This window comes from Manis pentadactyla, chromosome 8 (genome assembly GCF_030020395.1).
Source record: "Manis pentadactyla isolate mManPen7 chromosome 8, mManPen7.hap1, whole genome shotgun sequence".
Lineage (NCBI taxonomy): Eukaryota > Metazoa > Chordata > Mammalia > Pholidota > Manidae > Manis > Manis pentadactyla.
Window position 1 is genome coordinate 132,910,614 of NC_080026.1, and position 27,032 is coordinate 132,937,645.

General features: G+C 52.5%; 1 protein-coding gene across 1 annotated transcript; it reads left to right on the plus strand.

The window, feature by feature from the left end:
• The first annotated feature begins 6,631 nt into the window (after window positions 1-6,631).
• Window positions 6,632-24,108, plus strand: GPR26 (G protein-coupled receptor 26). The gene is made up of 3 exons (XM_036898969.2): window positions 6,632-7,590; window positions 13,653-13,766; window positions 22,647-24,108. The coding sequence occupies exons 1-3, from the start codon at window positions 6,923-6,925 to the stop codon at window positions 22,876-22,878; spliced, it is 1,014 nt and encodes a 337-aa protein (XP_036754864.2). The 5' UTR covers window positions 6,632-6,922; the 3' UTR covers window positions 22,879-24,108.
• Window positions 24,109-27,032: the final 2,924 nt, after the last annotated feature.

The window sequence follows — 27,032 nt, forward strand, 5'->3', positions numbered from 1 at the left end:
ACAAATAGTGTGGTTTTCCATAAAGTGCCCTTGAGTATTCGTGCAAAATCAAGGAAAATAATTTAACTGCTTTCTGAGTCTTGCTAAGCCCCCCAAAGAGTTTAGTCATTTAGTAAGAGATTTATGCCTGCCTCAGTTTCCCTGTGTTCCCCAAACATAAGAAAATATTTTGATGTCTCTAGCCAGCCTGACTCTCCCTCCCTCCTTCTCTTTGTTTCCCTCCTTCCTTCCTCCCTCTTCCTCCCTCTCTCCTCGCCCTCTCTCTCTCTCTCTCATACACACACACAACACATCCATGCACACATGCACACACTGCCTCTGTCCCCAGCAGACCCACAGGCAGGCTTTCTTCCTGATATGCACACACAGGCCCCGTAGGTGCCTTGTGATTGTTTCAACCAGCTCACAGTCAGGGAGGAGTGAATCCCCCCCCACACACAGACCTCCAAAGCTAAAGTGGTGCATGGGCTCCAGCTGCCGCTGCAGCAGCAGGACTGACTTCCAGCTTAGTGGGGAAGGATGCTTGTCTCTGTCCACTGTTCCTGCTCCCTCTCCCTTTATCAAGTTCCTGCTGTGGCACCCTCAAGCAGCCTAAATTGACAGGTGAAATTCCTTATCCCCCCACTTCATTTCACAGATGGGGAATCTGAGTTACTGAGCTACCCAAAGGCATGTGGTTGGTTAGGGGCAGTGACTGGGCCAGAATCTTAACTCCTGGCTTCTAGTCCAGGGTACTGTCTGCTGCATGGGGCTGCCTGCTTGAAGTCTCTTCCTGTCTCAGAAGAGGGCTAGTTCCCACTGGAAAGTCCTGGAAAGTGGCGCTCAGATCAGAGACTCCACCCATGGCATGTGGAGGGCGTCATGTGACTAGCCCCAGTCCTGGGGTTGGGCCATGACTAGGGTGACTTTAGAATCACCAGTAAAGCATCTCTTCCTTTCAGACCACTGGAAACACATCCACAGAGGCACAGACCCCAGGGACAGCCCCCAGGAAGCCTAGCGAAGTGTCAGACCAAGTTAGGCCACACATAGGACAGGGAGCAACCCGGCTTGGTGTTGTGTATGTTACAGGGGCTGTGGGGAGGACAGAGGAAGTGGAAGGCATAGTTTTGAAACATCCAACCTTCCCAAATGATAGGGCAGTGTAGTTCGGTGACTAAAGGATGAGCTTGGAATCCAATAGACCCAGATGTTGCCCCTGGGTAGATGTGTGGCCCTGAGCGTCAGTTTCTGAATCTGCTAAATGGGAGGAAACAGTCCAGAATTTACTCAATAAATGGTAGCAGAAGCTGACTCGTTTTAAAGACCTGTTTTTGGAACTCAATAGGCACAGCACCTGGAAGCCAGCTGTGGGCTTCCAGAGCCAGTGTTTTTTGAAAGCGACCAGAACTGAAGAGACATCAGCCCGAGAGGAGCTGTCCACTGCTTCAGTGCTGATCTGTCTGGAGCTCAATCCCGGGCAGCTCAGAGGCTTCCAATGGCTCAGGACCACTGATAAACATCCAGTCCGTGGTGATGCGGGAGTAAGGACAGGAGTGGGATGAAGACCTGGGAGAAACAGCTCTTGATGAGATTCTAGTCCTGGGGATGCCAGGCAAGCTCCGCTGCTCTGCTGCAGCTCAAAGACAGGAAATGAACAGAGGCCAGACAGCCTTAGAAATCACTCCAAACTCAGAGAAGCCATTGTTCATGGATCAGTTCACTACCTCTCTAACACTCAGCAAGATCAATCACACACTTTTGTGCTCCTGGAGCCAATATGGGTTGGAAAATTTTTTTAAAAGACGCTGCTGTTGCCACAGGCAGGCTTAATGGATTTTCAAGGCAAGATATAAACCTCACTGACTGGCCGTGTGGGCATGGTGAGTTCAGTGGAGAGGAATGGCTCCTTATCTGGGCCAGGCAGATTCTAGCTGGACTGCAGCTCTTTCTGTTTGCCCAGCTGTGGGGGCAGCTATGGTGCAGGTGGTGGAACCCTAGGTTGGGTAGTGGGGGGGGTTGGCATTCTAATCTCAGATCTGCCGTGGGCTATCTGTGAGACCTTGGGCAAGCTGCCTAGCTGCAAGCCTCCATGACCTCACCCTTAAGTGGGATGGCAATCCCTATCTTATAAGCCATAAGTTGGGGAATGGCCACAAAGTGCTCAGCAGTCCTGTCCCACAGGGACCTTTCAAGTTTACCTGTATCATATACTGACTTCCTATACTGCCCAACTGGCATTCAGCTCAAGGATCCAGTTTGGGAAGGAGGTAGAGGTGGGACGAAAGAATGGGAAGGATGTTTGATCAACAACATAAGGAGAGATGGGAGGCACCAAATCCGGGCATCAGAGCAAGAGTCACAGTGATTTTACAAACATGCACAGAGTCAGATGGGCCTGGGTCCATATCACCTCTCTCATTAGCTCTGACATCATGGCAAGATACTTAAACTTCTTAACCCCGGTTTCCTCATCTGTATTATGGGGATAAATATAGCCTCTCTTGTATAGGGCGGCTGGGAAGATTAAATGAGATTAAGCAGGCAGTGTCTGGATCATAGCCAGCCTTCAATAAATGTTCCTAGCATCCTGAGTCCCATCAGACAATAGTGCCTCAGCAACTCCCAGGAGGTTTTTAGCTGAGATTGACAGGTAGCAGCCTTCTTTTTCTCTCTGCTGGGCCCACTCCCTTCTGTGCCTGGCCTGTGGGGCCTGAGACAGCCATGGAGACTCAGGAATGGCAAAGGCCCTGTCCAGAGAGCCTATTCCCCTCCTCCCTGCTAATGGGAAAGTGAGCCTAAAGCCTACTCGTCCTGTTGGAAGAACTGTTCAGTTGATTCTGCTTGCCCAGGTTGCAGGTGGGGTAAGGGGTATGCACAAACAGCCTGCCTGGAAAGGCACCACCATTCTGGGAGTGGGCAGGAGTCAGTAGCAGAGAGAGTAGGAATAGTGAATCAGAGCTCTGGATTCCAGGCCCCAGTCTGCCACTTATCAGCCATATGTCCCTAGGCAAAGAATGTCACCTCTAAGATCCATTTTCTTACTTGTGCAATGAGATCCATCTCTGTGTCACTCCTAGAATTCCCAGGATCCTATGGAGTCACATGAATTAGCAGGTGTGTAAATGCTTTGAAAGTGGAGGCATGCTGGTGGGCTCAGGCAGAAAGGCTGGTAAGAACGTATCCCCAGGACAGCTCGGTGCTCCAGGTCCTGGAAGTCATATCTGAAGCAGAATGACATTTCTGTCCTCCAGGCTGGCATTGGCCTAACATTCAGGATTTGCTGCCACCTTTCTTTTAGGTCATTCTGTAGACCCATCTTCTCTGCAGAGCCACAAAAGAACCAGGCTTCAGCCTCTTTGCATTTGCTCAGGCACTTGCCTTCTCCTAACTCCTAGGACCCCCTTCCCTTGCAGAAATCGAGAGTCCCATGATCCCCAAAGGAACGTGCTGTGTCCATAGCACTTTAGTGGGACCTCTCTTGGGGAACTGGTGACATTTCAGTTTCCTTTCAGTTTATATAAATCTCTCATCTCTTCCTAAAGAGAGCCATGAGGTAGAAACAACCACTTCCACTGGTAGTACCGGTGTTGTATTTGTCTGTGTGTAGTGAAGCACACGTGTTAAAAATCCTGGGTAGTATAGTGGCATAGTGGAAACAACATGGGTTTTAATGCTCAGTAGACATGGATTCCAATCCTGGAATCTTAATCAGTTCATTCTGCCCTATCGAATGAGGCCTCCCTGGAGCGATTTTGAGGAAATTGTGAACCTTTCTGGGTCTTGGCTGCTTCACTTGTCAAGCTGCAATCAGGACACCTATGCTGGAGGGCTGCAGCAAGGATTCTCAATGACGTGTTCATGTGCTTGCCTCCATGTAGGACTATATTAAACCATCTAAAGGAGTGAGAGTCAGCTCTGGTTTTGAGCACTTTCTTGGGGCCCAGTTGCAGTTAATGACTCATGTGAATGCTGTCATGCACAACCCCTCACTTCTCTCCAGCTCAGAGAAGCATGACATGCAGCTCCAGCCCCAGTGTGCTCCCCGGTGGGCACACTCCAGACCCTGGTGCCTTGTGTTCCCTGATTAGGTGGGCCAGATTCTCAAGTCCCTTCACAAGAGGCAGTGAGGACCCTGTGTCAAAGTCTGGACAGGAACAGCCATTTCCCTTCCTTGGTGAGTGTGACCTCACTGCTGGTGTCTGGGGCCATGTCACAACCTGAGCTCCCTGAGGCCCAGACTGGCTGAATCCAAGGGGCTGGGGACCCAGTCACTGTGGAGGCCAGCCTCCCCACAGCCCTACTGGGAGCAGGAGATATGGTTCACAGCCAGCAGAAAATGACCTCTGTTCTTTAGGAAACTGAGCTAAAATATTCTGTGCCTTTCTGGCATTTTAATATTTCAAGAACGCAAATGATCTTAAAAATGATATGTGTGTATGTGTGCACATTCACTGGTTTGTTGCTGTTAGACCTGGCTACCTGGTCACCAACATAACTTTAGCGTTGCAAAGTTGAGATACTTTCAAGTTCCAGATCAAAGACACCTCCTTGGGAAGGTGACTGAGGACCTCTGGTGTATGCAGACGGGGTCAGTCGAAGGAGCTGGTGGTGCTGGCCTCATCCTGACCACCTCTGTTCCTTAGCCTCTTTGAGCCTCTGTGTCCTGATGTTTAAAATGTGGATGAGAAGGTCTTCTTGTCATTGTTGCAGGGGTAAGGTACGATAACATGTGGATGCATTTTGTAAACTACATTATGTAACACGCTATGGGCTTGTTAGTTAACACTTTACCCTGTGGTTCCTATATGCACTGGGGGCCCCTCAGCAAGGGTCTCTGGGCCAGGACATCAGACCGATCTTAGAGGATGTGCCAGGTGATGAGGTGACACCTAGATGGCCCACGTGCTCACTTCCCACAGACTGTGCTCCTCTCATGATGGACCACCCTACACAGCCCACTGAGACTGCAGCTCCCCAGACCTGCTGACTGGGAAACCTGGATTTGACCCAGGGAGCTAAATGTCTAACCAGTGCCTCGAGTTTCTCGGGTGATTCTGATAAGTAGTAAGGTGTGAGACTCATGGGTCCAATGGTGCTGCCAGAAACAGAATACTTGATTCATTTACTCCACAAACAGTATGTGGACACCTGTCTCATGCCAGGCGCTATTTGTGGGGACACAATTTTGGGAAGTGGCAGAGAGTCACTTCACTCTGATGTCATATACCAAGTAGCTAATGATGACATGTACCCAACCCTGCTTTCTGCAGGCTACATGCTGGTGGGGAGGGGGCAAGGGAAGAGGTAATTGCTGGCATTCTGTTCTGTTTCTCCTCTGGGAGGCAAAGCTCCGCACACACATTGTCTTAGTTACTGTTTAGCAAGGCTCTGAACTGTAAAGAAGAAACCTAGGCTTGGTGAAGTTCAGTAAGTTACCTGCGGTCCTATGAGGTCAATGGCATGTTGGTAAATATTCAGTCATGGGCTCTCAGGGTGGGAAAGGGGAGCTCTGATCCATGCAATGTTCCCACCGGGCCTTGACAAAAGGACAGAAGGGCTACAGTCTCTGCATAATCTCCTGAGGGGAAGCTGAGATCTTGCATGTCCTGAGTCCCTTGAGCTGCCACAAAGCCATGCGAGCCACCCTCTTCTCTTTCTGAAGAGCTCCAACATGTTATGTAATTCAGGATCCTTACTAAATGGAAGTTGCTGCTTCACCAGTGGCAGGGCAGATGGTGTGTAGCTAACGGATGGCAGCAGCTGGAACTTGGGCTGGGAATGCTGAGTACCAGCCACATCAGGGCTCTGCTGAGGCTGGCTGTGGACAGGCAGGCCCGCCCAGTGTGGGCACTCAGGGTCAGATAAAGGCATCTGTTGGCGAAGGGAATGCCTAGAGGATGTCACAGCAAGTCTCAGCATCCCCCCAGCAGGCTGGAGAATGCTGCAGAAGCTCTGGGACAGAGAGGAACAGAGTGCCCCGGGGGGCACAGCCGCTGCCCTGGAGCCCGCGTGTGGTCATGCGGGGTGCAGAGATGTGCTTCTTCCCCTCACTGGGATCCCCCAGCTCAGCCCAGAGGGAGGAGCATTGGCTTTTGGGAAGCTCAGCCGGGACAGGTTGGGGAGGTCTGGCTGGGCTGGTGCTCAGGCCGGGGCAGGTGGCACTGGGGCATGAAGGTGCCCAGGGGTCCCTCCTTTTTCTCAGACAGACTTCTTTGACTCCGCTTGTCTTGGATACACATTGGGGAGGTTTGGGGTGGGGGGAGCTACCAGGAACCAATCATCCTGCACAGGAGGCTTCAGGGCTGCTCTTCCCTGTGTGTGTGTGTGTGTGTGTGTGTGTGTGTGTGTGTGTGTGTGTGTGCGCGCGCGCGCGCATCAGCGGGAATTTCTGTGATCAGCCAGATTCAGAAGAGAGAAAAGGAGGGGGAAGAACAAGAGGAGAGGAGAAAATTGGGGGTGGGAGGGACAGACGGAGAGAACAGCAGTGGGAGAGAGGGGAGAGGAGCCCAGCGGAGAGGACAGAGGGAGAGCGAAAGTGGGGAGCAGGGCGGAGAGGGGGAGCGGGTGGGAGCGGCAGCGAGAGCGCAGGAGGGGAGAGCCGGGAGGCAGAGGTGCTCGGGGCCGCGGGGAGGGGCTTGGAGGGGCGGGCTGGGCGCCGGAGGAAGCCGAGGCGGAGCGGGGCCGCAGGCGCCGGCGGCCGCGATCCCAGGGCGCTCCGAGCTCGCGGGAGGTGGCGCGGGGTCCGGCTTAGCCGCGTGCCCACGTGCGCGCCCGCGGGCCGGCGCGGGGCTCTAGGGTGGCTGCGCACCCCCCAGGGACCCATGGGGACCGGGGCCGGGGGTCGCCGGGCTGCGGCGGAGCCGAGGGGCTGAGCGGGCGGCGGGCTGCGCCATGGCGGCGCCGGGCTGCGGGCCCTGAGCGCCGGCGGCAGGCGCGCACCATGAACTCGTGGGACGCGGGCCTGGTGGGGCTGCTGGTGGGCACGATGGGCGTTTCGCTGCTGTCCAACGCGCTGGTGCTGCTCTGCCTGCTGCACAGCGCCGACATCCGCCGCCAGGCGCCCGCGCTCTTCACCCTCAACCTCACGTGCGGCAACCTGCTGTGCACCGTGGTCAACATGCCGCTCACGCTGGCCGGCGTCGTGGCGCAGCGGCAGCCGGCTGGCGACCGCCTGTGCCACCTGGCTGCCTTCCTCGACACCTTCCTAGCCGCCAACTCCATGCTCAGCATGGCCGCGCTCAGCATCGACCGCTGGGTGGCCGTGGTCTTCCCGCTGAGCTACCGCGCGAAGATGCGCCTCCGCGACGCCGCGCTCATGGTGGCCTACACGTGGCTGCACGCGCTCGCCTTCCCAGCCGCCGCGCTCTCCCTGTCCTGGCTGGGCTTCCACCAGCTGTACGCTTCGTGCACGCTGTGCAGCCGGCGGCCGGACGAGCGCCTGCGCTTCGCCGTCTTCACGGGTGCCTTCCACGCGCTCAGCTTCCTGCTCTCCTTCGTCGTGCTCTGCTGCACGTACCTCAAGGTGCTCAAGGTGGCCCGTTTCCACTGCAAGCGCATCGACGTGATCACCATGCAGACTCTCGTGCTGCTCGTGGACATCCATCCCAGGTGAGCGGAGCCCCCGTGAGAGTGTCACCGGGGGGAAGGGGACCCCCATCCTTGCTCCAGTGTGCGGCTTGCTCAGTGTCCAGCCCAGACTCCATCTCAGTTTGGAAAATGGAGGCGGGGGAGGGGCCAACGCTGTGAGTCTTAAGATAAGTGCTTAGAGCTTCGGCCAAGCAGGGCACCCGGCTGTGGGCAGAGTAATATATACTTTTGAAGCAAAGGGTGGAAATCACAGGGAGTCAGAACTTCATTGGACTTATTTAATGTGTTTGTAGTTTTCACTTTCGATAGCGTATGAGAAGGCAGTGATCTCAGTTCACGGCTTAAGTCCTTTAAAAGGTTCTAATCAAGCCCTGAGTGGCGGCCTCGGTGCTTAGGGAGCCCCTTAAGAGCTCTTCAAATGGCAACTGCTGTTCTCTGGGTCTTCCCTCCTTGGTGTCTGGTGCTGTCTCTGTCTCCTGTGTATGTGAGTCCTTGGGCTGCACTCCTCGGGGTTCCTCAAAGGAGCATCGAAGGTTCCATGGGGATGGGGGCTCTTCCTGCCCTTCCCAGACAGCACTGGCCTGTGTCTCCCAGGCGTGGAGCCTTGAGGCCCCTGAACAGGGAGAGTGTCACCCCAAGGCTCCTAGGACACACCTGCCCACCCCGTCTCTGCCCTCACCTGGTCACTGATTCTCAGTTTAGGGGCAGTTCAGGTGTAAGTACCCCTGGGAACCCCTGCTTCTCAGGGAAAGAAGGGGAAACTCTTAGCTGAGGTGTCCTGAGCTCACCTCAGCTTTCCTGATGGGGATAGGAAATGGGGGAGGGAAATGCCTGCTGATCTCTCTCTCTGAGGACTCTGCTGTTTTACATCCTGTCATCTCAGAGAAGGGCTTGCCCTCTGTTGCCATGGACCCTAGAAATGGGTACTTTGTTGTCCAGGTGTCATGGAAAGTGAGGCAGAGAGCACGGATGCCGTGAGGCCAGTGCAGGGAGGGAGCTCTGTCCCTAGGATGTGAATGCCCCCCCCACCGCCCCAACTAGGAGAAGCAAGCTCAGGGCTGAGGGGGACAGACCAGAGGTGTCAGTCTGAGCAAGGGCTCCTTCACTGTGAGATTGTCCTGCCCATGAGCAATGAGAAGTCCTTGAACTTCACTGTGCCTGCACGTAGAAGGGCACATATGTGTGTGTTCGTTGTTGTCCCTCAGAACGGCCCTTCCTGATTACATGGTGGACTAAATAAAGCTTCTTCTAGGCACAGAATCTCTCTCACAGAGTCCTGTACAACACAAATGCAGGAATAACCAATTGCACAGTCACCAGGGCATCTGAACATGTGCATATAAGTGTGCAATCTTCACACAATCACATGTGTTCACATATAACCTGCATGTGTAACAAATCACCACCTGTGCATATGTCACTGTGCACACTGACACGAAGACCTGGGCTAACTCACTGCCTGTCTGCTCGTGGTTCAGTGTCATTTAAGGAAGTATTCTGCGCTTCGCCGTCTTCCCGGGAGTCTTCCAGGGCTGTTCCCCTTCCCATCACCCAGGGGCGGGAGGACCTCACTTTAGAAGGTGCACCCGAAGGACTTGGACTGGGAAGCCATGGCAATGTTGTAGCTCCCAGGACTACAATGATTCCCTCTCCACGGATCTAACAGTGGAGGTGGGGTTGAGCCTGAAAGGGATCAGCTCTTATTCAGACCAGTACGAACCCCCTCCCTGCTCTCCCTCCAAGTTCCAGAACAGGAGGGGCCGGAGCTCCCTTTCAGCCCATTTAGGATGGACGGCCAGCTCCACTCTTGCAAATCTCTCACTAAATCCAGACCAGACACAGCACAGAGTTCAAGGGGGTCTCAGGAGTGGAGGCAGCAGCTCTGCTGGCCTCCAGGCCCCCTGCTCTTCTCTAGCACCCTCTGGGGGGACCTTCATTTTTCCCAAGCCCCTGAGAAGGGGACCCTGCAGGACCAAGGAGCAGCAGCCATCCGCACGGGGAGAGGAAGGGTTTCTGGGGTAAGGACCACCCTCGGCCAGTTCAGACGGGCCTCACTGGCCAGGGGCCGCCGGCCTGAGGTTATAGAGTAGTGGGTGCAGGTGACGACACTGCCCTCAGTGCATGCAGCCTGCCTTTTCTGTGGGGTGGCCCAGAGCCGGAAGGTGGTGATGGCCCACATGGGAGGGTATCAGCTCCCAAGAGTGGATCCACAGGCTTCTTTCTTGATGGCTCCAAATTCTTGCTCCCAACAAATGAGAAACTACAGAGCTAATATGGGGGCAGGGGCTGTCTCTAGAACCATAGGCATTAGCTCCAGAAAGATCAGCCATGCCTCCCCGGCTGACTGGGAGCTGAGAGCAGGGTGGGGATCAGAAGAAGCCAGGCTTCCTTATCTGGACAGACAGGGAGGCAGGTGGAGTCTTTGCTCACTGGAAGTTTTACTTAACAGCCACCACACTAATGGCCTCCTGGGACTTAATTAAAAAGGGACCCATTTTGCGTTCCCCGAGGCCTAGGGTGGTGTTTGTCAGGAAGCTCCCCATCGTGCCTGCTCTTCCTGCGGAGTGTTAAATGCGGCAGGTTCTGGATGGACTCCTTTGCTTCAATACCACAAAAAGATTGGGGAACCTCTGCTCCAGATGAAATCTGGGACCCTGAGAGACATTCCCCACTCCTGCCTTTTGGAGATGGTTTCTCAAGTTGCTACATTCATCAAACAGTTTGCAATTCCTAATATTTATTACCTAGCTGGTCCTGGAACTGCTCAGTTTACTTGGTTCTGTTCTCCCAAACCATAGCTCCAGAGTAGTAGTTGCCAGGTCTTCTCCTGGGTCCTGCCAGAGATGGGCTCTTGCCTGATGAGGGACACAGGTGGGGAGCTGGGGCCTTGATGCAGCAGGCCTGCTCTCCTGGTCCAGCTGAGGGGCAGGCACCACACCAGTGTGGGTCCATGATTTCAGTGGAATACTCAAGGCCTACTAAGGCCTACTGGGTAGGGACCCTGGAGGACATCAGAACTGTGGCATAGTAGATGGAAGCGCCATAGAAATAACCGCACTGTGCTCCTGATTTTACAGACGAGGAAATTGGGAGACAGGGGTTGCAGGGCCCTTGCCTGATGTAACAGATCCAAAATGTGGCTCAAGCCCAGGCTCATACCCCTGGGATTTATGGATGGGACAATAGTGCAAATGGAGGCTCACAAACCAGCTATATAAATCTTCAGAAGTTCTAAATTAAGCTTACAAACTGTTAAATATGTTCTTTCTTCCTACTTTGACGAACATGCATGTTTAGCACTTTGCAAGGCTGGTTTCAAATTTAGAATTCTAAGGCTCCTTGGAGTTCGGCCTCATAGGTGGTGGGGCGAGCTGAGCGGGCCCCAAGCACACAGCCCCTGGCCTCCTCCCCAGCCCTGCCTGTGCCCAGCACCACAAGGGGCCTCCCATGGGCAGCGGGGACATCGCAGGTTGTGTGTCCACGTGCTGCTCACCCTCGGGAGGCCGAGCCCAGGGAAGATGCCTGCAGGTGTTCTGGAAGCAGGATGAGGGCATTCAGGCAAGGAATACTGTGTTCCAAGCACTTAAAGCCTGGCCTGGAAAGGAAGATGCAGGTTCTAGGTGGGTACCCCCCTTTAGCCCCATGGACTCTCCATTTCATGGGGACAGTGGGGGCTTCTCATTGTCCAGGACCCAGCACGGGGACCCTTCTGGCCAGACGTGAGGACAGGACTGCTGATGTGCTGTCCTGACCCCAGACTCAAGGCTCTTCTCCACCAGCAGTCAGCTTATCCCCTTGCCTTTGCTTTGTTCTCCTGAAAGCCAGGAAACAAACTTAGGTCTCTCTGCGAGTACTCAGAGGGTGGGCACAGGACCAACTACGTCATCTGGGGGTCATTCCAGATGCAGACCCGCTGTGCTTTAGTCACGATCACCTCATGTAGTCACTGTTCAGGTATCCCCAGCCTTCTCCGTCCCCTTTAGACATGGCATAAACCTTCCTGGCCCTCAGCTTTCTCATCTGCAAGTGACAGCTCAAAGGGTTGCAAGATTTCAGGGAGCTCAGTTTTGCAAAGCTATGGAGGGAACACAGGACAGCAAGTGCCAAGTGACTTTATTACTGTGCTGTTCTGGGAGCCAGTGAGCTGCTCTCCTACTGTGATTAAACAATAATAATTATAAGGAAGAGGGCTGCCCTGCTCCCCTCAGAGCCTGGGGCACTACCTTGACTTCCTCATGCTGCCACCTCCCTGTTCTTACCTGGAAATCAGGGGAGCTCTGGGAAGAGAACATGGACCCATTCTCTTCTTTTGCAGGAGTTCAGGGAAGCAGCCATGTGGTTCTCGACCAGGAGCACAGGACTGGGAGGCAGTAACTAGGGGTAGCCCTGCCTGAGCCCTACTTTCTGGGTGGGCAAGTCCCTCTCTTCTCTGAGCCTGTTTCCCCATCTGTGAGCTGGGTGGGATGGATGAGAGGATCACTCACCGTCTACATGACCTGGAGTCCAGCCAGTCTGTCCTAGGCCCATGGATGCTAACACCACACACAACATCTGCCCAGTCACCCTCTGTGTTTGCATGGCACGCCAGGCACCATTGCTGTTAGGAAACAGCATCCACTTGGTCCCTAGTGGCCCAGAGAGGGGCACAGAGCCCCAGCACCAGAGTCCAGATGCAGGCTCAGCCCTCCTGCAGCACGGTTCCTAGTTGCAGCTTGCTCTCTCTTCCTCCCCATCCCTCCCAATGCACAGGGCAGGAAGAGAATTTTTGAGAGGGATCCCTGTGATTTTTGGGTTTGAGGTAGTGCTAGAACTAAAAGTTGTTCAATAAATGTATGCTGAATGTGTAAGTATCTTGGTTAACACTTAGAGTGTTGACTGTAAGTCAGGCACTGTCCTGGTTAACACACTTTTTGCGTGTTAACTTAGTATATCTCCATAGAACCCTATTAGGCAGGCTCTCTTATTACCCTCATTTCAGAGATGAGGAAGCTGATGCACAGAGAGGCTGCATAATTTGCCTAAGGCCCACACAGCAATTAGTTGGTGAAGTCCAGGTTTGAGCCCAGAAATCTGGCTCTGGTGCTGCATGCTTACACCATGGTAATTGATGACTTGCTGCCGCTCAGGCATTGCCCTGTGGCTGCAGGGAATGTTGCAAGAATCACTGCTGTCCACTGGCATGAGATGTCAGTTCTCGGAAGGTCCCAGGACAAAGTAAAGTCAGGATCAGGGCGGGTTAGAGGTGTAGGCAACAAGCTCTTGATTTCATCCTTGAAGCTGTGTCCCTGGTTCCCCAGGGATGTGGCAGTCCCTTAGCTTCACTGGCCTTGGTCTCTGAAGGAATCAACTAACTTCTCCCCCAAAGACCTCCTACATAGTGTCTGTAGCTGCAGGCAGGGCTGAAGCTTTGGGATGGAAGAAACAGGGCTGAAGGTGTGGAGAACAGGATGCACTGTGTCCTACTGCATACAGAGTCCAGGCCACCCCAGGTGGAGAGAACCAGCTTTGCATCACACGGACAAGGGTTCAAGTCCTTTCTCCCCTTATCAGCTGAGCAAATCATTTGGCCTCACTGAGCTCATGGTCTTCATTGTAAAACTTGGCAGATGAAATGCACCTGGCAGGTGAAATGCTCCTGGCAGGACCAACTGTGGTAAAGATAAGAATTAGAAGTTCTACTTAAAGAGTATGGACGTGAAGCATCACAGGTAATCAGTGAGGGACATGACATGAGTAATAAGAAGTGTGTGTATTTATTTGCACTTGGGCACTGTGTTAATCTGTGCTAATTGTGTTATGTGCTTTATGCTTTGAATGCATTTCATGCATCTGTGTGCTTTATGCATTTAATTCTCAGAACAGCCCTTTGCAGCATATTATTATATTACTATGCACCTTTTACAGACGATGACCCTGAGGCTTAGTGATGTCACATAGCATGCCCAAGGCCACACACCTACAGCAAGACTTGACCTCAGGTCTCTGGCTGTTCCTGCACTTGAGGCCACTGCCTGTGTTTACACACAGTAACCCACTGTGACTGGGCAGGCCCGCCCGTGAGTCACCTCTCCCCTCTCACACAGTGTGCGAGAACGCTGTCTGGAGGAACAGAAGAGACGGCGCCAACGTGCCACCAAGAAGATCAGCACCTTCATAGGGACCTTCCTCGTGTGTTTTGCACCCTACGTGATCACCAGGTGAGCTCGGCCAGCAGGATGTGAGCATGGGGCTTTGGAGAGCAAAGCAGGGCCAGCATGACCGTTAGTAGTCACTGGTCTCTGGCCACATTTTTCAGACAGTGCAGCGGGGGCGAGAGTGAGCCTGACAGGTGTGGTGGGAAGGAGGGCGCATGCTCTTTCTCATCAACCTCTAATTCTCTTGGATTAGACTCAGAGCCAGAGGAGCATGAAAACCTCTTTCCTACTTGATTTCCAAGTCACATCACCTAACCCTTTATCCTCAGGCCTCAACCAGGAAAGGAAAGGGGTGAAAAGACAGAGGAATACAGCCGGCACTGGTTGGGTTCCTGCTGCCTGCTGAGTGCATAGAGCCCAGCCCTTCAGGCATGCTGAGCTCGGACACCTGGGTCAGGGCCAGGGCCACAGGCCACCTGCAGAGGGAGCAGGGGTCATGCTCTGTGCCTGGCCTGGTGCAGGTGTCCTGCAGCTCTGGGGCTCTCCTCTGTGAGTCCGAGCATGTGAGCCTGTCACGTTCTCTCTGATCCCAACCCCTCAGGTTTGCTATGTGCTGGCCTCAGGGCTGCGCCTTCCAGAAGCCAACCTGTTCTCACTGCAACGTGCTCCCCACTGGAGCCAGCAAAAAGAAATGCACCATTCAATCCGCTTTGCGCACTTGAGGGGAAAAATCCCACACCTTTGAATCCGAAATGGCCTAACTCTTCGGGAAGCTGCCAATAAAAGGGATGTTGATGTTCTGTTAGGAGCTGGATGTTGAGCCCGGGAAATAGAATCTGTGCAAGATTGTGTGTGCATATGTGTGTGTGTGTGTGTGTGTGAGAGAGAGAGAGAGAGAGAGAGAGAGAGAGAGAGAGAACACAGCCCGTCATCCTAGGCTCCTCGGCTGGCAAGGACCTGGAGGAGACAGCCTGCCTCACTGTCTGCCAGAGCAGGCCTGCATGTTCCAGGGCCGGGGAGCCACTGGCCGGGTCTCCCTGTGTCTCCCCGCCCACCTCTACACTGAGCGGAATGAAGCCTGCTTCCTTGTATCTCCCTTCGTGCTCCCAGTCCTGCCTGCTGCGGCCAGGAGGAATGTGTCCCCACTCGCGGGGGCCCTGATGATTTGCAGTGAGCCTGGCTTCCCCGCAGCAGCCGCCTTTTTCTCTTCTCCAGAGAGCACAGCCCCAGAGTGTCTTTCACGGTCTTTTCTGTAGCTCGCCACTTCCTCTGGGTAAGTAGAGTGGGCCTGCATCTCACTTTAAATGTGGGACCTAGGGCAGCTGTCTGCAGGTCTCTGGGTGGGTCTGACCTAGGTGAGCAGAGCCATAAATTCTTCCTTCTAGAATTGTCCACTAGACCTCAGCACTGTTGACATTTTGGGTGGGATCCTTCTTTGTGGTGGATTGTCCTGTGTAATGTGGGATGTTAGTAGCATCTCTGTCTTCTGCTCACCGCCCACCAACAGCTCCTCTTTGCACTTGCCTCTCAGTTTTGACAACCAGAAATGTTTTCAGACATTGCGAAGTGTTCCCTGAGGACCCGAATCACCTGTGGTTGAGCACCCCCAGTTTAGACCAACCACATGCAGCCATGAGTTTGTGTGGGGTTCTGGGTTTCCAAGGGACACAGAGAATAGGTTTCCACTGCAGCAGAGAGGTTACCAGCATGGGCTGTGGAGTACGCCCACCTGGGTTCAATCCACAGGTCCATTCCTTCGTGCTGTGTGACCTTGAGCCAGTGACATCAAGTGGGTTCCATTTGATGTCCGAGCCTCCAATCCCTCATTGGCAAACCAGAAGCAAGCAGTGCCTGCCTCTTAGGGTTGCCCTGAGGGTAAAGGGCACTGAGCTCGGGAGCGTGGGAGGCACAGTCCTGGCATGGGTGTCTGTGGTCAGCACCCTCCTGCCCCCAGTATGTAACAGCACCACCCCCAGGGCCAGCCTGTGGCACGAAATGAAGGGATTAACTCCAGAGTGGAAAGATGCCTGGGAAGGGAGGACATGCAGACCCCCTCCTCTTAGATGCCTTGGTAAAGGGGACCTGTGGGCTGTGAGGTGAACTTGAACCCCTCAGAGGAGAACAGGTCATGTGGCTCTCACTTGACACTATTGGATTTTTGTCTGTCTTCATTTCCCAAAAGAAGTTCCCTTTTTTCTGATTATAGCTCGGTTACTCTAATGGTTCCCAGTAAACCTGATGGTAGATTCACAACTCAATATGTTCCCTCCAAATGAATTTGATACATTTTGAGTTTTTAAAAACATTCACAAAGCTGCTCATCTTGTATGGGGACAAATGGCCACTTACTCAGGAGAAAAATGCATGCCCAGGAAACCTCATAAATACACACTATGCCTCCAGTGACACCAGCCCCTTCCCCCACCGCCACCACCCTACCCAGCTGTTGCCTTGGCTTCTTTATGTCCATGTATATGGAGAGAGAGAGAGAGAGTCGGGGTGGGGGAGGCAGGCTAAGAAGTCCCACCATCGGCCATCTGCAAGATGGAGACTCTGGACCGTGAATCTGCAGGCCAGAGAGCCTGGGTGATGGACTAAGTCTTGGTCCAAGGGCTGGAGAAAATGAGACGAAGTGTCCCAGTCCAATCGGTGCGGCAGGAGAAAGGGGCGAATTCCTCCTTCCTCTGACTCTTATACTGTTCAGGCCCTTACGATATTGGAGAATGGCCACCTGACTGGGGAGTCCCTGGATTCAAATGCAGAGCCCACCTGGAAGTGCCCTCACAGACACGCCCAGAACGTGCCTTCTAGGTGCCCAGGGCCAGTCAGGCTGCCATATGAGAGTAACTGCCACACCTCTACTCTTGGACTCATACCAGCCAGCTGCAGCTCCACTGGCCCTGGGGGGAGCCACCCTCCCCTGGGATGGGCAGAAGACCCTGGGGACTTCCAGACATTGGAATCGTGGAGGTCACCTCCTTGGCCACAAAGCACAGGCTCTCCTGGGGGCAGCAGGCACCGCCGCGTCCCTCCAGCCTGCCAGGTGCTCAGTGATGATGGTTCCAGGGAATTGAGTTCCGCTGCCGTCTGGGCCCTAACGAGCCAACCTGGAAGATGAAGCAGCCTGGGCCCAGCCCGGCCAGCCTCCGAGCCGCCCCAGGGACTCTCCTGGGGGTGGTGCCGACTCATTATTCTCGGCCCCCTTCCTGTCCAGGGAAATACAAGTCAGAGCCATTGAGGCAGCAGTGGGCTGACCGTGCGGCAATCAGAGAGAAGTAAGAACACACTCTGCCTCTTCAGCTCGCCCTGTAAGTCCCTGCTCTGTGCCTGAAGCTGGACCACCCTCCATGCATGACAATAGCCTCATTTTTAAGAGGAAGATCCTGAGGCTCAGACAGGTCCCAGCCTTGCCCGATCCAGGACTGTTCGGCGGGGTTCCAGCTGGGTCTGCCTGGAACCCAAGCCTGGTGGTGCACCCCCCCTGCTTCTCCTCCAAGAGCACAAGGGTTCCTGCTTTTCTCCCAGAAGGATGTAGAAGGCAGGCGATGCCATGACCCACTCAGAACCAGAAAGCTACAGTTCCGGAGATGATTGAGATCAAGCTGTTCAAGTGTCACTTAAACCCCTCCTTGAGCTGTCAGCGTAGAACAAACATTTCCCACAACTGTGCAATGACTGTCTATCCAGGCAGCCTACCTGCTGCTCCCACCCATTCGAGCCTTATAAGTGGAGACGTGTGCAAGTGGGGATTCACGTCTGGACAGTGGTGGGTGCACTGGGATCTGGCAGATGGGAACACTGAGGCAGAGAAAGCACTTCTGCTGTGACGACTGCCATCCTTTTGAGTTGAAGGAAAGATCCGGCTGGTTGGGAAGGGTTCCTTTCTCTTTGTCCCATCTCTATTGGTCTGCCTGATAACTTTCTCAGATAAAGAAGCATCATTCTTGGGTCAAGAACCATTCAAGTTCTCAAATTACCTTAATTTGGGGACACAAAGTCTTTATAACTGCTCCTGTCACTTACTGGACACCTTGCAATACACCCAGGAGGTACCTACCTGGTCACACTAGTGCAGCTCTCCTGCAGGGTAAGTACTAGAACCCTTATCTCACGGATATTCGGAGAAGATGAGTCGCCCAAGGACACAGGAGTAGCGACTGGCGCATCCAAGGGCTAAAGTAACGGACCTATCGGCGATGATTTAGCTTTGCGGCCGTGCTACGTTTCCAGAACCTAGGGACCAGCCCCTGGAAACACAGAGATGACCATATGCAGGGTTTTGATCCAACTTCCTATGCACAGCTTGTGTTCACCTGCAGCGGGGCCCCGAGGCCATCAGCACTGGCAGCTGGCGCTGTCGGCAGACTTGGCTGGCATAGTGCTCGCCATGCAGCAAATGCCTTTCAGAGAGACAGTCCCTCCATCTGCACCCAACCAAAGAGCCGCCTGACCTGCACGCTGGGGCATGTCAGATGACAGCGGAAAACATTTGGGAACCTCCATTTCACTTGGAAGAGGAGTCATTACCTAAAAACTCACTCCCTCGAACTGGCTCCTGTTCCTTAGAGCCCTGAAGGGTCACACTGGGCTCTTCCCAGAGTGTTTGAGCAGGGTCTGAAGATCTGCAACAGATTCTCATCCAAAAGCTCTAATTAAATTATTCTGAATTAAAATTCATACAGCTAGAAGCATTTGTAAGGCTGTTACCTCCGCAGCGATACGCGCTTACAAATCGTTGTGATTGTCCCCAGTCATCGGAATGGGCCCTGGAGGCATCTGCAGATCTGTCAGCCCCATTATTGTGGCTTTTCAAAGTCATGGAATTATGTAGATGGCAGAGGGGCTTAATATGCAGGTGGCTGTTCCGATGTTAATATTCTATTAATAAAAATGCCTTTTCCATTCTAATGTCTCATGAAAATTTAAAGCATCGGGTTATTACTTACTCTTCAAATGTGCAGAACAAGTTCTCCAGAAATCTTGGGAAGACACCGGGCTGGCTTCCTAAAGAATGTTCTGTGGCCTGTGTTCCATTTGGTGCACAGAGTTTGTGTGCACGCATGTGCACGTGTGTGTGTGTGTGTGTGTGTGTGTGTGTGTGTGGAGATGGTGGCAGGAGATGACGGAGGCCCAGAAGGCATAAAGAGAGGGCGCTAATTTCCATTTTACACTCAGGAGTTGAAAGTAAAGGTCCTTGATGCATCCTGGAGCCGAGTCAGGGAGCTTGGAAGAGCGTTCTGGCAGCAGGCAGCGTGTGGTCCCTGGTGCCCACTGTCCAGGGTTTGAAACCTGCATCTTCCACATCCAGGCCATGCATTCGTGGCACATCACTCTGTATGGTGGGGAGACACTCTGAGGGGGGCCTGAGACTTCATGAGGCCATGGTCGAAGCCTGAGCTCTTGGGGAGGAGCTCTTGGGTCTAGGGCTGTGGGTGTGATTGGCCCTGTTCTCACCCCAGAACTTGGTTTCCTTAGAGATTCTCACTGTCGAGCAGAATTGAGACCTTGGTCTTTCCAGGCATTCAGAGAGTGCCATAGAATTCTGGGAAATGTACCCTCATCCTCCCTCCGGGCACCAGGACTGCCAAGCTGCTGGGTGGTCCCTGTGGCTGGAAGGCCAGGGGGTGGGCTTCCTGGCCTCATCAGTCATTTGCTGTGACAGCCAGCACAGAGGCCTGCCAGTGACCCAGAGCAGAGGGCTTCCTGATGACAGAGGGGAGCAAGGCTCCCCAGAGGAGTTCTACCCAACAAATACAGAGCAAAGGGGTGCAGAGGAGGGGCTGGGTGCCTGGGGAGGAGGGAAGATCTGCAGGTACCTGTCGTGTGTCACCCGGGGTCAGAACAATACACACCTGTATGCCCTACTTCCAACTGGTTAGCAGGCTCACCCTCTGCAGCGGCTCCCACCTCCCTCTCTGCCTGGGCTCTGCCCCAGCTTTCCTGGTGAGCCACCTGCATCAGTCACCTGAAATGCTTCGGAAAGCAGGCTCCTGCCCTCATCCCCTCTCCCTCAGTCCCTCCCGGCAACCCTTCTGCAAACCCTGGGGTCGACCTGGGTACCAGGAGTTCCAGGTATGCCATGGGGCTTGATGCCACTCTGATGTTGTTATGGCCAGGGACTCATGAACAAACAAATCATGCCTAACAAACCCTACCTGCCCCCGGGGTTCCTCACTGGGTGGGCATTAGTGTCCCAGAACTGCCTTAACAAGCTGCCACTAATGGAGTGGTTTAGACAATAGAAACAGACTGTCTCCGTTTTGGAGGCTGGAAGTCTCAGATCAAGGGGACAGCAGGGCTGCTTCCTTCTGAGGCCTCAGAGGGCACCCGCTCCTGCCTCTCCCTTGGCTCCTACTGGGTGCTGGTGGTCTACACTGTTCTGGGCTTGTGGAACACCACCCCGTCGCTGCCTTCATCTTCACATGGTTTTCTCTGCATGCGCTGTGTCCACATTCCCCTTTCATATGGTCCCCAGTCATATTGGATGGGGCCACACTACTGCAGTGTGACCTCTTCTTAAGTAATTACATCTGCAGTGACCCTATTTCAAATAATGCCACATTCTGAGGTCAGAAGGGCTAGAATTTCAACATATGAATTTAGGGGGACACATTTCAACCCACCACAGGGGCTACAGCAAAAGGACACAAAGTCCGATTTCACTAACACCTGAGCCCAGTAGTCCCTAAACACGGAGGCCTTGGGTCAGAGCGAGGTGGGAGAGGGGCCGGAAAAGGGAGGCCAGTAAACCAGTAAAAGTAAAAGAGAGAAGAGGCAGAGTGTGACTCTGCCCATGAGGAAGATGTGACCGGTCAGAATAACAGTGCCGTTTCCTGGAAGGGAGGGTGTCCGGAGTGGGTGAGCAGAGCTACACTGGGCATCCGAAGATGGGCTGGGGCATTGCATTCCCTTTCTAAAAGGTCAGCTGGAGGGGACCACATGGTCATTCCCTGCAAGAACTAGTTACAAAGAAGCAGTCAAGGAAATATGGAAACCCTTGTCCCTTCTCAGCATCCTTAAACAAGCTGGGGCTTGGAACTGTCAGAGCTGGGACAGAGCAAAGCCAGCCATGGCAGGTGAACGTGCGGGGCCCGAGCTGTGGACAGGCGAAGCAGAAAACTGGCCAGCCAGCCACATCTGCTCCCAGGAAGAGGCATTCTAGCTTCAGCCTGGGGCTCAGCCACACAGGAGCAGTGTCCAGAGCAGATCTGGGCTGATTCAAAGTACCTCTTTGAATCAATACCTGCCTAGAGGTGCTGACAAACCTGGCATTTGTCAGACCCTGGCATCTCAAAACAGAAGTTGTTATGTACACTGTGGACAGGGGCAAGTGACATAAGTTCTGGGAAGCCCATAACTTGATGGGAATGGAGTTCTTGGGGCTGGCAGGGACCCTAGAACTCTTATCCAATCTCCAAATACTAAGATTTGAACTTCAGTGTGGATCCTTGTCAGGACTCGGGCTGCAGTTACATGGAGCTCGCTTTCTCAGGTAGGAGATGCTGCTTGCTCCTCAACCTCTCTGAGTCTCAATTTCCTCATCTGTAAAATGGGAACAATAATTCCCACTCTGCAGGATAATTTTAAGATTAGAGATTGTGCATGTCAAGTCTTTGGCCCAAAGGAGAGACTCAATTATTATTTCTGAGCCAGACAGAGAGTTCAGACATTATGTAAAATCTCTGAAAAGCAAATGCAATAGAACTTAACCTCTTAATTATCTAAAGTGGGGAGATTTTAAATTGTCCTGAATTATTTTATTCTGTAAAATCTACAGAACATGTAAATAATAATTTTGATAATGCTGGATGGTCTGATGATGTTTGGCTCTTTAATTAAATCCTCTTGGGTGAGCCAAAATGCTAGGATTGCGTTTAGGAATAGTCTAGAAGACTAGACATTTTAGAAAAGCAATTTGGTATCGCATAGCAACAAATGTGTTGGCATTCAGTTATTTCATTGTTATTATTAGGTGTGAATTCTAAATTTGGGTTTTTTTTGTCTGCTTAAAATGCATCACTTCCCAAAATAGATTTCTTCAAAGTACAGATTTCCCAGATGCTACGAGCTCCATTTCCCCATTTGAGGACATGAACAGGAACATGGCCACTTTCTCCCACGGGGTCAGAGAGGAAGGACTGACAGGGCTTCTGGAAACAGGAGCCAAAGAGACACACCTCAGAATGGGTTCATGAAGGATCTAGTGAAAAATGGGGCTTTGAGGTGGAGGATCACACCCCATCGACTGTTCACCCTCCTCTTTGTGAGTTTGTCCTCACAACCTACGTCTAAGGAAGGCTTCTGGAAAAGCAGTAAAATTGGCAGGGCAGAGCTCACAGCCCAAGCTGTCCTTTCTGAACCTGGGTCCTCACCTGGGCAGCCCGCCAAGCTGAGAGCTGCTACTGCCTTCCACCCTGCAGGCACCCAGATAGAATAGGTGCCAGAGCCCAGTCAGAGCACGCTGATGCGCTGTGTGATGGTGGGCAGTCCCTTTCCCTCTCTGGGCCTTGATTTTCTCATTTGACAACCAGTGGAGGATGGTAATTTATGATCTCTAAGCTCTCTCCCAGATCTGTGGGCCTTTTCTATCTTATATTAATGCTGGATAATGTCCGTATATGGCCACACTTGAGAGAGGAGAAACAGTGGCTTGATTTTGGGGGATTCCTTTTACACAGAAGATAGCTTTGACTAGCTTGCAGCCAGGCACCAGACCACTGCATGGAGCTGGTCAGTGGGTACCAGGAGACCTCAGAACCACGCTCCTTTGACGCATGCCCACCATTGTTGGTGCTATCGTCGTACATCGCTGCTTCCGTGCTTGTGACTTAAGGAGGCAGTCTCCAAGAAGCTGAGGTTTGGCCAGGAAGCTGGGGGGCCTCGGGGAGGTCTGGCGCACGCAGTGGCTGTGCCCTCCCTCACGGCCTCCCCGTCTCTCCGCAGGCTGGTGGAGCTGTCCTCCGCAGTGCCCATCGGGTCCCACTGGGGGGTGCTGTCCAAGTGCTTGGCCTACAGCAAGGCGGCCTCCGACCCCTTCGTGTACTCCCTGCTGCGGCACCAGTACCGCAAAAGCTGCAAAGAGATGCTGAACCGGGTGCTCCGCAGGCGCTCCCTCCGCTCCTCGGGCCTCACGGGGGACTCCCACTGCCAGAACATTCTGCCCGTCTCTGAGTGAAGGATGCTGTGCCCGCTGGACGATTTGGAATGAGACAGCTGGTGAGAAGCGGAGAAGGAGGGCTTGGGGCCTCTGGGTGGACACCACCAGCCGCCACCCACCGGGCACCCCAGTGATTCCGGTCCCCTGGCTTGTGGGGCGCTGCTCCCTGCTTCCTGGTTCCTCAAGGGCAGAGGTGGGGCTGCCCTGTTTACCACCAAAGGATGACTGTGGTCACGTGCTCTGGCTTTTCTTTCTGAGAAGCTCCCCTGAGCCCCTGGACTCACCAGAGGCCCCCCAGGCCATACCTGGAGGATGACTGGATGTGTCCAGGCATGACCGAGGACACACCCTCCTGGTGGCAGGTGGGGGGAGCATGACATCACTGCTCCCTAACCACTGGACACTGGGCTCCGTGCCGAGGAAAAGTGGGGTCTCCGCGGGACACCCACCACACTGAAGGTGAGGCTGGTGTCTTGCACGACTTCTTCTCCACATGCTTGTGGCGGCGGCCTTCACCCAAATATTACGCAGCTGGTCCTCACTATATTGTGTCTGGCTCAGACTCCCAAGCCCTGTGCCCAAGAGGAAAATGTTTAACAACCAGTGGCCACCCAGGTGTTGCTGACCAGTTGTCTTGGGAATGGTTATGTTGGATTCAACTTTTGACCCTCTCCTCCCCCAAAAAGCTTGTTGTAGACAATCGTAGCATGAAAATGGTTTAAATAGGCAGGTAATATACGTAATGCTGTTCTCTGAAGTCTGAACCTGAGGTCACCTTCCTGTGACTTCCATGTCATACCTGTTGGAGCCAAGGAGAGGCAGGAGGAAGGTGTCTGGCTGGCGTCCCCACCCCGGTTTGTGACCTGAATTTGCAAGAAGCATTTTTCCTTGTCTCACACATTTTGTCCAGCACATCCTGTGAGATCATGGACAAGAACTGACCTGGGCAGGGTTTTAGCCTTGATTTTAAGGCACTGATTTCCAGGATCCTAGTGGCTCAATATGCTGGTTTTTTTGAGTCTATCAAAAGAAAGTCTGTCCGAGGTTCCGAGGTGACTGAGAAAGTTCTGCGTGCTAATGAAGGAGCAGTGAAATTTTTATTGAAAACCTTAACTGTAATATATATGCCAACCCATTGGCAACCACACTCTTGGTTTAAATAAAAACCAGGGTGAGTGGACCATGCTTTCCACCTGTCTGTTTTCATTTACCATCTCAAATTAATATGTGAATGCTGAGAGCAGTTATTTCTCAGTCCACCTTCCTCCAGGGTAGGAAGGATGGGGAGCAACAGACTCAGATGGCTCCTTCTCTTCTTCTGCTCTATACATCGAACTTTGGAGGAGAAAAGGGGAGGACATAGTCCAACAGGGACCAACCAGGAAGAGCCTGTTGCTTGTCACTGCCAAGAGGCCCCAGTATTGAAAGACAGAGAAGTGCTGTGCATGTCTATTTGAAAAGATGTTGTCTTATCTACCTTAGCTCCTCACTTAGAAAGCAAATAACTGAGCCTGACCTAGTCTTGCCTAGTTTCAAGGTCTCCACGGAGACTGGAACAGAGACAGAGGTAGCTTCTAGGCCTTGATACCTTTCCATTGCATTGGAGGTGTGCTCACACCTGCTTGGAGGGAAAAGTGGGGCATGGACCCTCCCAAATTCCATATTTAGGGACATCATGTTGGCAGCTTGAAGCCAGCCGTGATGGGAATATTTACTCTAAGAAAACCAGCAAAGGCTATGTAAATCAGGTGTTTTTCTGCACCAAGAGCTGGTTGTTAAACAGCATACCACTGCCCACACATGACTTTGCATGTTACTGAAAAATTGCTCTATTCAGAGTGCATTTGGCCACTCAAATTTGAATCGCAGCAGACATTCAATTTTGTGGAGCTTAAAATTCCTACTGACAAGCAGCTGTTCACCCTCCATTGTCCCAACATCAGAAGTACCAGTGAGGTTGAAAACAAGCATGGAACCAAAAAATTATACCCAACTGAATCCGACAATCTCCCTTTACACAGAAATACTCTCAAAATTGGGCAACAGAGGAGTAGTGACCTAGTGGGTGAGGTCATTAGACAGCCAGATTCAAGCAGCAAAATGTTTTCATCAGTGTCAGTTTGGAGGAATAACCTCGTCAAATCCTCTTTCTGTACAGGCAACATATTACATTTCCAGAAGCGACTAGATCTCTTACCTCTTCTTTAGCAAAGAAACAAGATCTGTCACCCACAACACCATGGATCTTAAAAAAATACATCTCATAGTTTTCACTAAGCCTCTAGGACTGCTAAAAAATAAAAGGAAACCACAATAAAACCAGGTGTATTGGTGTCACATAGACAAAACCCCAGATAAGTCAGTTAATTGGGTGTCTTCATTATTATTTAGACAGGCACGAAAACCCAAGGAGAAGCGAGAAGAAAATCACTGCATTAGTGATCAGCACAATGCCTCTGCTACAATTTCCTTAGATGAACGTTTCCATTCCTCTGTATACAGTCTATGAAATCTTCTCAGCTTCACTATTCCCATGTGAATTGCCTACCTCATTTGGTAATTTAATTTATCAAACGTAACATAGTTTTCTCAGGTAAAACTTAGAAACATCGAGCTCAGCAGCTATGTCAAAGGGCCTGGGATTACGTACTTGACTGCAGTCTGTCGGAAGCCTTGATGTTTAAGGCCCAAACTCTGGTGGGCAGCTGGACTGGGGGTGAAGGCACTTTAAGAAGCTTGAAAATAAGCACTGGGATGGAGGGGCCATCAAATTCCTAAACGCACAGAGAGGGCTCACTTGCTAGCCCTACACCATCAGAATTTGTAGGTTTAAACCCAGCCCGTGATGCTTTTTCCAGTCACTCTTTAATGACCCTACCTTGTCCTTTGGCTTCTTCCTGAAGGAGGGGGTTTCAGAGTCCTGGGACCTACTAAGGAACCAGCACCTCGGATGAGTGTCATAACATTTGGAGTTTGTGGGTCTCAGCTGACATCCCAAAAATGTTTCACTAACAGCCCGCCTATTGTTCCTTAGAAATTGGTGGGGGGAGGAGGGGAGGTTGACTCGAGTCATCTCACACCAACTGTACATCCCTCTAGGAGTCAGCTCAAGTCGTCTGTCACCATGAGCAATAAACCTCTCTCCTGTTTGTGAAATTAGCTTTTTCTTTCCTGGTGCCTTTCTTTATGAGAGAAGGGTGTGACCCTTGACGGGATCGCAAGCTGTGCAGTTTTATAATGTAACTCAAATGCAGGACACACTAATTTGCCTGTGATTTTAATGAGGATATTGTATCAAGTGCCAGAAATGCCTTGTATCAGTTCATACCCTTTGGACCATGAGCTGAAAGGTCTAGAGTATCTGGGATGGAAGTTTTTAATGCACTTTATTATCCCTAAGAATTACCAAGGGAGCTTGTTTCAATGCAGAGTCCTGTGTCCCCTCCTCGCAGATCAGTTGAAGGAGGTTGGATAGGACCTGGGATTCTACATTTTCCAACATCAGGGCCCAGGTGACTGTTACAGGTGGTCTTCAAACTACTCCCTGAGGAAAATGATCTTAGACACTTGGATAAACTCCATGAAAAAAAAAAATGGGTCTTTCTAAATATTCTGCATTTCAATTTGTCTGGTATCTTTGCCTAATTCTACAAATAGTTCAATTGCCAGCCTTATTCAAGGGCTGAGTCATTTTGTCCTCAGAGGAACACAACGGATCCCTCTGTGCAGTTCTAAGCACCTGCTTTCAGAAGGCGATGGTGGAACCACAAAGCTGCCCACCCTCACCTACAAAGGCATTTACAAAGCAGCCTCATTCCTTTCCATGGGGCTCCCAGGTGGTAAGCATGAGGTATTGGGGCGCTGGCAGGGGATGGCAGCACTGGCCGGCCCACAACCAGGATGCTTTGTTAAGCAGAAGGAAGCATGGCACAAAGAAGGCCCCGGAGGGACACTGGCTTGGTCTTAATTTGAACCGTGCCCAGGCAGCCTGGCTGTGGGAGGTGATGACATCTGGCCCCTCTGACCCTAAGCACAGCTCCTCCCACCCCTTCCCACCCAGCCTCACACACCAGGGGTGGAGCCGGACTGAGGCAGGGCCAGAGGGGTCAGTTCTGGCTGCCAGGCCCTGCTGTGGTCTCTCGTTGGCTCCCCACTTTGTCTAGCATGCTGAC